At 69.5% G+C, this 14,265-nt stretch overlaps 1 protein-coding gene across 2 annotated transcripts; it reads left to right on the forward strand.

Moving 5' to 3' along the window:
• Positions 1-2,440: 2,440 nt before the first annotated feature.
• Positions 2,441-14,265, forward strand: H696_03313 (the record flags this gene model as incomplete). Of its 2 annotated transcripts, XM_009497171.1 has the most annotated exons (8): positions 2,441-2,639; positions 4,000-4,067; positions 8,347-10,157; positions 10,554-10,617; positions 10,771-10,839; positions 11,207-11,382; positions 11,617-13,953; positions 14,172-14,265. In XM_009497171.1, the coding sequence occupies 8 exons, from the start codon at positions 2,441-2,443 to the stop codon at positions 14,263-14,265; spliced, it is 4,818 nt and encodes a 1,605-aa protein (XP_009495446.1). The 2 variants fall into 2 exon arrangements, with proteins under 2 accessions (XP_009495446.1, XP_009495447.1); XM_009497172.1 differs by lacking the exons at positions 2,441-2,639; positions 4,000-4,067 and adding an exon at positions 7,922-8,038.

The raw sequence follows: 14,265 nt of genomic DNA on the forward strand, positions 1-14,265 counted from the left end.
CCCGGATGCCCCGTCCGAGTCCCGGCTGACAGGATTGACATGAATGCTTGCCTTTCGCTGGCCCTTTCGCGATAGATCTCCGCCCATCGAGGATCCCCCCTCCCTCTGCCGATCTCCTGGGCTCGACTCCCATCAGCAGGCCATAGTGCACATTGGAGGAGATCCCTCTGCGTCTGCCTTCATCTTCAACATCCTCGGTGCGTCCCTGCTGTCGTGGCTCCTGCCGCCTGTGTGACACGACCGGCTGCAGTGGGCCGTACTCGACGTCCCGTTGAGAGGCACACGCACGCACGCACGCACGCACGCACATGTACCACGCCCCCTTTTCGAGGATGAAGACCACTCACAAATGGGAGGTCGCTCCAGATTACGTGCGTCTTCGCGCCGCCGTAGTCGACGCGTCCACCCTTCTTTCTCTCTCTCTCTCTCTCTTCGTGGTATCGTCCTCCTCCTTCCGAACAGCGAGAAGGACAGCTTACTCAGCACGAGGGAACACGCACACTCGCAGCAGGGAGCAACTCGCCAGCAAAACGAATCGAAGTACGTGCACGCGAGCATGAGAACACTCGAGACGCCGGGCCAGGCAGAGGGACATGCCGGCCACGAGGCAGGAGCACGAGCAGCGCGGGGGGGGGGGGGGGAGGAGGATCTACCTGAGCACTGGGTCGTGAAAGCGCGGGAAAGTCCCATTGCGTCGCCTCCCCCCAATCCTGCCCCGCATGCGCAAACACACAGCATCCTCCGCTTGCGCCTCCCCCCCCCCCTTGCCCGCCCTATTCCACCGTCGCTGACAATTCTGTCCCACGCCTGCCCCTGGCCTTTCCGGCCCCGCCCCGGGCCAGTTCAGGGATTTCCGCCCGGCCAGGTGCCCGTGATGTACGCATTTTACCGAGTGAATCGCTACATTCATGTACCAACGCACAAGGTTCGTCCACCACCGCTTCGTTGGCATGCCTCGGGCTCGTGCGGCCGGCCGCCGGGCCCGGAGTGAAGACCGATGCTTACGGGCGGAGCGCCCCTCTGAGCGCGGGGGGGGTGGGGGGGTGGGGGCGGGATGCGCCGGAGCAGGGCATCTGGCGGCGGGGACGCCCCATGCGCCCCGCTGCTGAGCCAGGGATCGCACCTGCCATCGAGCCCTGTATATCCGACCATCTGGAGTCCTGGCGGGGGGGGCGGGGGAGGTGGCTGGCCGGCAGGCGCGCACCCACGCCCATACACATCCCCGGCACACGAGGGCGGAGGTTGGTCCATCCGAAACATACACGCTAACCCTGTTCCGCCGTTGTTTCCCATGCCCGAATGCGGCCCCGCATTGATCCACGCGAAGGAATCAGAGTGAAAGGGGCCCACTTCGGTAGCCCCCCTTCGGCCGCGGCCCCCTTCCCTGCTGGCGCCGTGTGCCTGGCGACCGGCTCCGCTCTGGATGCCTCACTGGCCGCCGGAGCAACGAGCTGACATGTGAAGCCGGGCCTGGGCGAGGGGGGGGGGGGGGGGGGGGGGACAGAGTCCGACACAGTCATGCTCGGGGCTTATTTCTGGCCCGGATGTGCCCCTTGAGCCTGCCCATCGCAACGCCGGGGGGCTGCCTGGGCCTCCCCCTTGGGCTCCTGGCCAACGCCGACAGCGTGAGGGCAGGGCCCGGGTCGGGAGAATGCTCCCCTCCCGCCCCTCCCCTCCTCCTGCGGTGGGGGCCCATCTGTGCCGCGAGTCGGGTCCCTCGCGGCCACGCACACCCATGTGCCGACAGGCCCCGACGGGAACCGGGCCCGAGAAAGAGAGAGAGAGAGGGGGAAGGGAGCGGGAGACACACGACCCATGGTCCCGCCACATCTTGGCAACTAACACCGGCATCCTGTGACTGGCTCATGCCGGCCCGAAGCGTGCGTCCCCGCTTCCTCCCCTTGCCTCGGGTGACCCAGCGACGGAGGACGAGAGTTAGAGCGCGCGCGCGCGCCGCTGCCACGACAAAGCTCTGCCGGGCCCCTGCGCCGGCGCACTGCCCCCCCCCCCCCCCCCCCCTGCCCACCGAAGACTATCCACCCAGCGAGGTGCGTTATCGCCCGGCTTACGGGGCCGGTTTCCCTGTGCGCTAGCCTTGGCAACGCGCTCCCTGTGCGGCCTCTCATGCGGGGCATTCCCTAGGGGTTCCCTGGGCTCTCTCCGCCCCTTAAGGAGGGGTCCTTCCGAAGAATGACCGCGATGAGCAGGCGTCCACGCGAGGGTGCCACGGTCGAGGAAGCCACATGGCCCTCTTTTTTTTTTTCGGCGCCCCCGGCCGCCTCCCCCGTCTCGGCCGGCCCGCACCTCACGGGGGCGGGGCCGGGGAGCGCGCGGCCCGCCGTTGTGTGCCCTTTGCGCGGCCGACTGACGTATCGGCCCTCGTGCCCCGGGGACGCGCCCGCCCGCAGCCGCCCACCGGTCGTCCCTTCGACGCTGCACCATGCCGCTGGCGCAAAGTCAGGCCGCCGCCGCGGCCTCACCCTCGGCCGCAGGGCACACGCTCGTCGGGGAGCCCGGCGTCGGGATGGACTTCCATCATGCGCACCACCACCGGAAGGGCAGCCACACGGGGGCCTTTTGGCCCGCCCGTGAGACGATCGCCCCGCAGGACGACCCGGCCGAGGCTGCCCCCGCCTACTGTACGTCCTCCACGCATACGCGACAGGGGCAGGGGGGCCTTGCCCCTGCCGCCTCTTTCGCTTCTCAGTCCCCGAGTGTCCTTGTGTGTGTGTGTGTGTGTGTGTGTGTGTGCTGTTTTGTATATGTCTACCTTGTGCTCATGTCGAAGCCCGGGAGGGGGCGGGGTGTTCGCTCGTGCGAGTTGCAGGCGGTCGGTCGTGGCACACGAGGGTTCCACTGTGCGTCGGGTGCGCGGCGCGCCAACCGACGCCAAGACGCCCTCACACTCTTCCCGCGGTGGCGACGAACACCCCTGCGCTGGCGCCGACTGAAACATCCCGTCTGGCGGTGCATCGTGGCCGGCGGCGCTCGCACGCGAATCCGCGCACACACCCACACACATCGAACCGAGCCCGCCGGCACGGGTCGGGGGCGGGGAGGGGGGCCGATGCAAGGACGGGCGAGAAGAACAGAGAGAGAGAGAGAGAGAGAGAGAGAGCGGCCGGCGCCGGCAGCGGCCTCCCGCCGGGCTGGGGGAGGGGGCCCCAGCCGCGCGTGCCGCTTATGCAGCCGGGCCCCTCCCTAGCCGGGTTGTCGTCTCCGGGCTCAGGGGCAGCAACCGAGGGGCGCCGAAGAACCCAGCCACGCCAGCCAGGGTGGCAGGGCCACTCAGTCACGCCGCCGGCGCCGGGCTCCAGACCGGGTGAGGCGGACGAGGGACCGCCCCCGTGTCCAGGCAGGTGGCCCGGAGCGGCGGCGCTCTCTCTCTCTCTCTCTTGCGCTCCCGGGGGGAGGGGGGCCAGGGCCCGGTCTGGGCGAGCAGGCGGCGCGGGCCGGGCCGGTGGATGCTCGGCCCCTTGGTCCGCCGCCGCCCGTCCGTGTCTCGGCCTGTTTTGAAACACCCGCGGCCGCATGTGTGGCGGTGCGAGTGCGCGCCGAGATGCTCGGCTGGGCCCAGACGCCGCCGCCGACCGCTGGCCGCCGGCCGGCCTCGGTCTCCAGTGGTGTTGGAAGGAGGCGAAGACCGGGCCAGGCGCTTGCGGGCGCCGCTTCCAGATGCGGGCTGGATCGCGTGCCCCGCGCACCGGGGGCAAGGGAGGGGGGGGGCCGTCCCCCGGACCGTAAAGCCTCGCTCCAACTCCCGCCACTCGAGTCCCGGGAGTGCGAGGGCCGAGGCAAGGGACGGGCGGAGACCATACCGCCCGCGCTACACACACACACACACATATGTATATATTGATATGCTGCCTGAGCCGTGTGGCACGCTGGCGAATCTCTGACCGTGAACACCCCCGCTCGTTGGAAAAAAAAAAAACACCACGCCGGCGCCGGCAAAAACAATCCGCCCGCGCCCGCACCGATGATGCTGCCGCACAACAGTCACCGGCCCGCGGATGGACCTGGACGCGGGTGCCGCCGACCAGACATGGAAAAACTCCAGCGAAAAGGTACACCGAACCTCCATTGCTTCGTAGAATTATTCGCATGCCAATTTTGGCCTCGGGTGGGGCATTTTCGGCCCGGCCCATTTTGGACATGCCCCGAACCCCCTAATTGGGCCAGTTCCACTTCCCCCGGCGGATGGAGTTCCCGCTTCTTTCCCCGGGCCCGGGGGGGGGGGACGGGGGACGGGGGCGAGGCCCCTGGTCTCCCCCGCATCCACGCTCCCCTGAGTGCAAGTTCTTCCTCCGATGCGCATCTCCCGCTCGCCCCCCGGCCCTCGTGCCTCGCCCTGTCCCTGTGTATGTGCATCCGCCGGGGACACGACCAGGCTTCGGTCGTGGGTCATTCACTCGAGTTGCTGGCCCTTTCACCCGTCCCCCACGCCCCGGCTGTAGTCAGCCCGGCTGGCCCAAGTGATTTGACCTCCGGGGGGGGGGGGGGGGCGTTCCGCCGACCTCGTCCGGCGCACGCTGCCCGGGCGGATGTCGTCGGTCCGTCCTCCGCCCATTCGCCAACCTGCCCGTGCACGACCTTGATCGAGCAGCGGGCCTACGGCTGGGGCTTGTTTTTTTTTCTTTTCTTTTCCGCCCACGCCCTGCCCCGCACGCCGGGGCCGGGGCCGAAGGCCGAGCGGCAGCCAGTTGGAAGGAGCAAGAGACTGGCAGGGCAGCCGCTCGGCCTCGGAGTTGGGGTGTTGGGGTCTACGCTAAGTCGTTGCCGTGGAGGACGCCCGCCAGGCAGCGCTGCCAATGCTTTTTTATTTCATCCCCGGGCGACGGCCCTTCCGCGAGGCGCATTCATCGCGTCGCTCACGCCCCCGGTCCTGATTGCGGTTGCCCTTCTCGAGGCCGCACCGGGGGCGGGGGGGGGGGGGGGGCATGAGGGGGACAGAGGCCGGCATCGTTGGGCAGGAAGGCCGCAAGCTGGCCCGCCTCGGACGCCTCCCGAGTCGGTGTCCAACCGGCAGCCGCGCCTGTGCAGCCGCGCCCCGTGTGTCGTACAATTATCCGCCCCCCCCCCCCCCCCCCCCCCCCCTGGGGAGAAAATGGTGGCGACGGTCGTGCGCCAAGGGAGGAAGTCCCCGGTGGCTCCTGCCGACTCGACATCGGCCAATTGCCGGGCCAGGGGGCTTCTCTGCCTTTCGCGCGTCTGCCGGCGCGGCGCGGTGGCCGAGGAGTCTTGTCTCATGAGTGTGTGTGTGTGTGTGTGTGTGTGCCCCCCCCCCCCGCCCCGCCCCCGGGTAGACTCTCTCCCTCGGACGCGGGCGGCCCCGGGAGAGAGCCAATGACGCCGGGTACGGTCGCAGGACGGGCGGCCTGCTCGCAAACGACTGGTGGGGCCCCGCCCGCAACTTTCCCCCGTTTATCGCCCCACGCATTCCCCCGGGGCGCCCTGCTGGCGTCTGCCCCAAGGGTGCAGGTTGTGCTCACCGAGAGAGTCCCAGCGCCGGTGAGGGCCCTCGCCGGCGCCGGCACCCGGGCGGGGGTGTGCTCATCCCACCGGGCGTGCGTATGCCGTACATGCGCCAGTGTAGGCAGGCATATATGACCGCGGTCGGGCCTCTGGGGGGGGCCTCGAACAGGCCAGCGCGCAGACCAGGTCCATCTCACACTGGATCGACCCCAGACCGGCGCCCTGTTCGCCCGTCCCAACACGCCTGGTGCAACCTTTACGCAGACCCCGTCCCATGTGGTGTTCACAGTCGACCGCTGTGGACATACCACACCGGTGCACGCCGCACCTCCCGGGGGCCCGGGACGCACACACGCACATGCGCGAGAGCGTGCACACGCGAGGGCGCTGCCGGGTCCCTCGCACCCCGTCCGGCGGGGGGCCCCCTTCCGCGGCTTTTCCCCGGCTTCGCCCCTCCGGCCTTGCGAGTGTGACGCGCCTCGCTGAGTGTGTGTGTGTGTGTGTGTGTGTGGTCCCGCGGTGGCAGCGAGGCCCTGCGCCCGCACCAAACACTGGCTCATGCTGGTCACATATTGGGACCCCCCTATCCCTCGGTCCCCCACCTACCTGGGCTCTTCTGAGGACGGGGGGGGGTGGGGGGGGGGCCGGCCAGCGACACAGCACCGGGTGTCTTCCCATTTTGTGGGCGGTCCAGAAGACGCCTTGGCGGCGATATGGGGTTCGGCCGGTGGCTGCAGGGCGACCCCGGGCTTCCCATGGCACCTGCGTGCCGGTGTCCGTCTCTGCGCCTGCTCTGCCGCACTTCGCCCCCCCGCTCGCCTGTTCTCGCGACCTGCGAGGCGCATCCTGGGCGAAAGCGGGGCCGCGGAAGCCGACAAGACCGCGGACAGGGGGGACCACCAGCACCCTGCTCCCCTCTTTGCGGGCGGCTGCACAGGCACACACTCACACACAGCCAGCCAGCCAGCCAGCCAGCCAGACCCACACATGCATGCGCACACACACACACACACACACAGGGGGCCCAAGTTGCCCGATTGTTGAGTACCTTGTCATTTTCACCCGCATGTGCCCCCCTTCCCGTCGCACCACCCCCTGGGCTGGCGTGGCGGATGTTCCACCCGGCCGGTTCGTCCTGGCGAAAGGCGCAATTCACCGCCCCCCCCCCCTACCTGGGCGCCTTTTGGACAAAATGCGCTTTCCACGCCCCGGTCCCCCGGCCCGTGGTCCCGAGAGACGCGCCTGTGTTTCATCATGGCGCCGTGAGCCTCTGATGCACGTTTGGCGACCGACCTCCGTGCGAATGGCCTGCCCCACGGCTCCTGACGACCCAACGAGCGGCCCGGGCCAGGGCCAGCCACAGCGCGAAAGCGAGTGGGAGAAAGAGGGCGACAGGGGGGGGGGGGAGAGAGGCACCGGGCCCAGCTCACCGCGTACACAGCCGCCGCATCCATGGAGAGTGGGCACGTCTCTGCCGCCGTTGCCCGCCGGCAAGCCACCGGCCGACGGGGCATGCGTGCACCCCCTCCGCATGCGGCCGACAAGTGTGCCTCCCGTGTGGCCGGGCCTGCCGGCCGTGTTCTCCCCTGTGGCCGAGCAGATGGGCGCAGGCCGGGAACAGGAGACGGGGCGCCCCGACGTGCGAACGCGTCCGTACACATACCCCCCTTTCTGTTGTTTGGCCCGGAACATTTCCCCCCACCCCCGTCCCCACTCCTCCCCCCGGAGGGACGGCACACGGGAACGGCGCGAGCAGCCGCTCCCACACCGCCCACCCGCCGCCGGGACGATATGCTCCCCCCCCCCCTCCCGCTCTCGGACTGCAAAATGTCCCGACCGGCCGCAGGTGCCCCACAGCCGCGCCTGCTTTTTTTTTCCCACATTCACGGCTCCTCCCGAGAGTCTGGGTGCCGGCGCCATTGCCGAAGTACTCGCTCAACATGCGAGAGCAAGAACGGGGCGGGGGCGGGGGCGAGGTGCCATCCGGGTTGGCAACGAGCTCCCCTCCTGCCCCACTCAGCTGTGCACAGACGCACGGGGGTGGGTGGGGGGGGGGGGGAACGATGTGGCAAGGCAGGCGGATTTCCGCTCGTCTCACGCCCACCCCCCTCCCCCCCTTTCCGGAGGTGGGTGGCTGGCTGGGGGCAGAGACGTGCTGGAGCGAGCGAACTGGCAGCAATGCCCGTCGATGATCGACGCGCTCGGAGCTGGCGCACGCGCGCTTTCCGGCGATTTTCGCCGAGCCATGCTCCGGAACAGGCGCGCGAGGCGAGGGCGCCCCGGCGGCCGCCAAAGAGAGATTCCCGCCCGCGATCCCGCTCGCCACCGAGCCACCCCCCCCCACCCCCCCCCCCCCCCCCCTCCACCACCCCCACGAAAAAACAGACCACCAACAGCCGCCTCCCAGACCCGCCTGCTCGGCTTGGTGGTCTGCATCCCTATTGCCCTCTTCTCTCCCTTTGCCAGTCTGCACGCGCACTCCCCCCCTCCTCGCTCGTGGTCGCTCCCGCCTGCGCCCCCATCCCCCCCCCCTTTCCGTGCGCGGCCAGCTGCCCTATTTAGAGTACATGTCCTTCGCCGGCCTTGCGCCCGGCAGCCTCCCCACTTTTGGGCACTGGCCCCGGACGCGATCGCATGACCATGGCCCCATCTCGCGCTTCTGCATACTCCCCCCGCCCTGCCCCGCCCCGCCCCGCCCCCTCGCCCCTTTGCCTCCTCTTGCGGCTGCCGCGCCTCCTGCGCAGCACCCCCTACCCTTGCCTGTCCCATCTGCCGTTCCCTATCCCCGCGTCCTGACCCCTCCCCCCCCTCCCCCCGCGCCCACCAACCTGGCACCCGTTGCTCCTTCACGTCCTGCCCCATGCTTTCCAGCTTCCGAGCTTGCACCTGACTGGCAACCAGGACTCGATCAAGCGCCACTGCTCTGTGGCCCCCAGCTCCAGTCAGCCGGAGCTCCATTCTGCCGAGGATCAGGCAGCTATTGTGTTGCTCCAGCAGCAGCAGCAGCAGCAGCAGCAGCAGTTCCACCAGCTTCAGGGGGAGTATCTTTCGCCGCAGCCGCCCCCTCCCGGGGCGACCACCTTGCCCAGCGCCACTGCCGACAGCGCGGCGGCCCCTGCCGCCTCGCCTGGGATGTACTCGGTCGACAACGGCCCCGCGACATCCCCCCAGCGCGGCCAGCCAGGCCAGGTGCGCACCCCGCTCCAGGCACCACCCTACCAACAGTCGTCGACGCCCTACCAGTCGACATCGTACCAGCTGTCTCCGCAGTCCTACGGCCAACAGCAGCAGCAGCAGCAGCTGCTACTGCAATCCTACATCCAGCAGCAGACGCGGCAGCTTCCCGCCACGAGCAGCACCGCTGGCAATTCCCAAGCCGACCAGCAGCACCTGCTGCTGCCCGCGGCTGGTGCCGTGAACGCCGGCTTCCCCTCGGCCACAGCAGGCAGCACTCCCATCGCTGCCCAGTACGTCCAGTCGGCCGGCAGCCAGTACGCACTGGCTCCCCAGTCAGCCTCGTACTCCCCGTCTCCCTATCAGCCAGCAGGCTCGTACACACAGTCGGCCTCTCCGCAGTACCTTCTGCAGCAGCTGGCCCCAGCCCAACAGTCGGGCCAATATCACGGCCAGTCGCAGCCGCCGCCGCCGCCGTCGTCGCAGCAACAGCAGCAGCAGCAACAACAACAACAACAACAACAACCTCACAACGGTGCCTGGGCTCTCGCGTCCGGCCAGCACCAGCCGATCACCGAGCCGCATCACGGCGACATGCCGCCAGCCAGTGATGCCTACCTCCTGGACGCCGGGCTCCTGCTGCCGAATGGAGGCAAGGTCACCGGGCTCCTTTCTTCGGCCTCCGCGAGCGGGCTGTCCGGGTCGGCCGGGCCAGCGGAGGAAGGCCCGCCGGTCCTCGGGGACTCGGGGCTCGCGTGCGGGCGCCCGCCCACTGGCATGGCCCTTCTCATGGACCCGGCGGGTCCCTCTCAGGGGGGGCCCGGCGCGGCCGGGGCCACCATCGGCCCGGCTGCGGCCGCGGGAAACACCCCCCACGGCGCCATCGCCGCCACTCCGAGCGGTGGGAATCCGATGCCGGAGGCCTCCCCCTCCGACGAGGCATTCGGCTTCCTCTCGGCACTGGTCAACACCGGCACGGGGGCCGGCGGCATGGCAGGTGGCCAGCCGCTCAAGCGCCGCCGCCAGCAGCTGGATGACATGCAGCATCTCATCAGCAGCGCCGGCCTCGGCAGCAGCAGCACCGGCGCCCTGTCCACAGCAGACCCGGAGGACGACATGCTGCGAACCGCCGACATGGCGGAGTACCTTCAGGCGCCCGGGGCTGGCGGCGGCCCCGGCGGCGGGGGCGGCACCGCCCGCCGGTCATCCTCCTCGCCCCCCGGCGGGGTGGGCGATCTGTCGGACCCGCAATCCGCCGGCGAGGAGCTGGCCGATGCCGACACGCGCCAATCGGCCGCCGGGGCAGCCGGTGCCGCCAGCGGCGCCGGCCAGCGCCGGGGAAAGAGCATGCGCCAGCGCCGCAGCGAGATCGAGCAGCGCTCCCGGCAACTCCAGCGCCGCAACTTCCAGTACATCACCGAGACCCTGATCGATCGCAGCCTGACCGAGGCGGCCGTCATGCGGTGTGAGAGCGTCGCGCAGCACACTCTCTCGGCGCAGCTCCGTGGGTGCGTCCTCTGCCTGGAGGGCCGGCCGGCGGGGGGAGGGTGTCTTAGTTTGTTTGTTTGTTTGTTTGTTTTTTTGCCCGTCCCTCCTGCCGAGGCCGGGCTAGCCAGCCGGCCGGCCGGCCGGCCGAAAGGGGGGCGGGGGAGGATCATGGCGCATGGTGCCCCCAGGCATGGTGCCCCCCGCTCCGGCCCCGCTCCTGAAGCGTCCACACTTTGAAGATATTGACATTTGCGGATGCTGTTTTTGTCCATGTGCCCCCCCCCCCTCCCTTGGCACGACTGGCCCCCATCTTGGCCATCTCGCGTCCGTCTGCTCGCTCGGTCTTCGGGTTTCCCGTCATGATGACCCCACGTGCGGCCACCATGACCATATCGTCCACACGCTCGCGTATCCAGCATTGTCGAGCAGTTCAAAAACCAGAGCACCACCGACCAGCTCAAGGGCGATGGCACCAGCGCGGTACGCCGGCCGCGCCTCTGCCCGGGCCTTTCCGGAATGAAGAAGAAAGCCCATGTGAATACGTGCCACAAGGAATGCTGACAGCTCATCGCGCGAACAATTCGCCCCTCCCTTCGGCCCGGGTCCTGCCTCCTGGTCTCGGGGATCGCGAAGAGCCTCTTCCCCATGCCGGAGCCCAATCTCATCAAAAACAAGGAGCAGGTCCAGGAGTACATCAAGTCGGTATGTCGCCCGCGCTCCGCCCTCTCGCCGGGCCAATTGTGTCCCTGGCGCGTGCACGCATGCACGCATGCACAGCACACGCCCCCCCCTTCTCCCGCCTGCCCCCTCCCTCCCCACCCTACACACACAGACACACACGCACACACGTACAGGGGGGAGGAAGTGGGCTTATTTTTCCGGGGCCCGCCCTGTTGCCGTCAGTCAAGCCTGGTGATCGGGTCTGCCGTCACGCCGCCGAGGCTGCCTTAACTAGGCGCTGAGTCCGGCTGCCGGCGCCTCTCGCCTCCTCTCCACCGCCCCTCGAGTTAAGTCGCGCCCGCGAGCGAGCACCAACTGACCCTCGACGCTGCTTTGCGCATGCACCCAGCTGAATGCCCTGCCCAATCAGAATGTCCCCTCGCGCACGGTCCAGTCCAAGATGTACACCTTTCTGCGGAATATCTTCGACGCCGGGTCAGTAGAGGGGCGCCGGCGTTTCCGGTGGGATGTCAGCACGGAATTCACCGGCGTCGACGTCAAGCTCATGCGCATGTGGCTGGACATGTGCGTGTCCCTCTCTCTCTCTCTCGCCTCCTCTCTCTCTCTCGCGCACGCGCGCCCACCTTTTGTGGGGCAGCAGGCGGGGGCGGTGAACAGCGACAGCTGCCTCCCATAACCGCGCTGGCCTCCAAGAATGTGTACTGACATCGTCCCACGGGCCGGGTCCCTGGCGGATGTGCCTGTACGGCGCACCTGTGTGTGTGTGTGTGTGTGCTGTTTCTCCCGCCCGGCCCCCAGCTTCCTGGCCCAGTTCCTTGCCGCCAGCATCCAGAGCACCCACCACGTGGGGAAGGAGTCCTATGCGGCGGCGCTGGCATCCAGCTCCGGTGCCGGCCGGGGGCTGGCCGGGTCGGAGGCCCCCGGGTCGCACTTGGCACCGGCGGCGCATCATCATCTGCTGGCGGCGGCAGTCTATGACGGGGGAATGGCCGTCGAGCAGGCGGCACAGCATTCGACATCGACAAGCCCGCCGGCCGGGGCCGGCGGCGGAGGGGCCCCCGATCCGCAGCCCCAGTCGGGCTACCACCATGCAGGTGCCCTTGGATTTGGCGAGCCCGCCACCTCGGCCGCGGCGCACTCGGCCATCTTTCACCAGCAGGCGAACCAATTCCACCTCCAGCAGCAGCAGGTCGAGCGGGACCTGCAGCAGCAGCAGCAGCTCCACCATGGGCTCCAGCACCAGCAACAGGTCCACCAGCTTCAGCGACGTATCCAGGCCCAGCAGCAGCTGGCCCTGCTGACCCAGGCGACGGGGCCGGCCACGGTCGGCGCCACCCCCTCCCCGGGGGGGGGTGACCCGGCCGCGGCCGCCCCGGCCATGCACTTTGTCGCGGATCAAGTCCACACCGCGGGACGCCCACAACAGACCAGCAGCCACGGGCCGGGCATGGTTGCCGGGGTGTATGGCCTCGGCGAGTCGCTTTCCACCCACCAGCAGCAGCAGCAGCAGCAGCAGCAGCAACAGCACCATCCCCACGGCGGATTCGGTGGTTCCGCGGGCGGAACGCTTCCGGTGGCCGCCGCAGGGGGACCAGATGCGGTGGAGTATGGCCCGAATAGCGGGCACACGCCCCCCGTGGCGCCGCACCACCACCAGCACCACCACCAGCCGGCACATCACCACCATCATCAGCACCGGATACCGGCGGTCCTGTCGCCGGCCGAGGCGATGGCCGAGACCGGCCCGGCCATGACTGGCAGCTACTTCAAACTGTCGGCCACGCCGCCGATCATCAAACAGCCGCCCGCCACGACGTCGCCGCCGCCGCCGCCGCCGCCGTCGACCACGGCCACGGCGCTGGTCAGCAGCCTCACCGGAGCCGGGCCTGGATGGGCCGACCCGCGCAATGGCGCCGCCGGCGCCAATGGCGGCGCCACCTACGAGCAACAATACTTCGCCCCGCAGCCGCCGCCGCCGCAGCAGCAGCAGCAGCAGCAGCAGCCGCAGCAGCCGCAGTACCCCCTGCATTTGGTGACGGGCCTGGGCGAGGGCCCCGGGCCCGGGGCCACGGCCGCCATTTTGGCCTCCTCGCTGCCTGGGCTGTTCGAGCAATTGGGGGCCGTGGCGGCACCGCGAACGGCGGGCCCGGCAGCCACCAGCCCCGGGCGGTCGTCGGATGCGGCTCCCGCGGCCGGGCCCGGGGGCAGTGCGGGCCCCTGCCCGCGGCTGGATTCGCCCCTGGTGGCCGCCACCACGGGGGTCCTCATGGCCACCGGGTCGGGGGGCATCATGCGCCTGCAGCCGCAGCCGCAGCCGCAGCACCAACAGTCGCACAACCTCCACAACTTGCAGCTCCAGCTTCAGATCCAGAAGCTCCAGCAGCAGCAACTGTTGCAACAGCAGCAGCAGCAGCAGCAGCAACAGCAGCGACAAGAGCAGGACCCGACGGCCGGGGATAGATTCCCAAGCCCGGCGCCGGGGGTGGCGACGATCGCCCCGGGCTCGGCCCCGGTCGCCGCCGGGACCACCATGGCTGCCGCCCAATCGGGCGATGCGCTGTTCCTCAGCCAGTATGCCGCGGTGCTGTCCCAACTGACAGCAGCCGACCAGCCGGCGGCGGCCACGCACCATCCCCACCAGGGACATGCTGCCGCTGCTGCTGCTGCTGCTGCTGCTGGGAACCCCGCCGGGGGGCCGGCATTGCCGGGGCCGTTATTCGCCCCGCCGATGGCCGCGGCCCATCAACAGACACAACTCCCCCCCTCTGGCGGAGGGGGGGGACTCACGGCAGCCGCATCGCCGGTGGCGGGCTCCAGCCCCGGGGGGGCGAGCGCCACCGCCGGGACGGCAGCGCCCCCGACGGCGGCCGGTAGCCACCAGCAACACCATGCCTTCATCCTGCATCATGCTGTGGCCGGTGGCGGGAGAGCGGCCACGGCGACCGGCGGCAGCACGACCGCACCCGACTCAGACATTTTGCCGCCAGCCTCGCAGGCGGTCTTGCTGCACCTTCAGCAGCAGCAGCAGCAGCAGCAGCAGCAGCAGCAGCAGCAATCGCATGACGGCTTCATCCGCCTGGTCGCGGCGGCGGCCGCCCCGACACCGCCGCAACAGGGGGCCCAGCAGTTTGCCGAGTACGTTCCGTGGTTTCGGCTCGGCCCTCGAGCATTTTTCCCGACATATTCCAGGGGGGCCGCGTGCATGCGGCCTTTCTGCCCCGCCCGCGCGCCCCCCCGTGAACAGAGAGTGCACACACACACACACACACATGCCCCGCGTGCCCCTTCTTCCCCCGCTAACCCTGTGAATGTGTCTGGCATGGCAACACTTGTGCCCTGGCAAAAAAAAACAGCGACGCCCGCCCTTGGGACTACCACCAGCAGCAAGCGAGCGGCTCCGGCGACATACCCCCCTCCGGCGGCGGCGGCGGCGGCGGGTCATACTAG

This window comes from Fonticula alba, assembly GCF_000388065.1.
Source record: "Fonticula alba strain ATCC 38817 unplaced genomic scaffold supercont2.5, whole genome shotgun sequence".
Lineage (NCBI taxonomy): Eukaryota > Rotosphaerida > Fonticulaceae > Fonticula > Fonticula alba.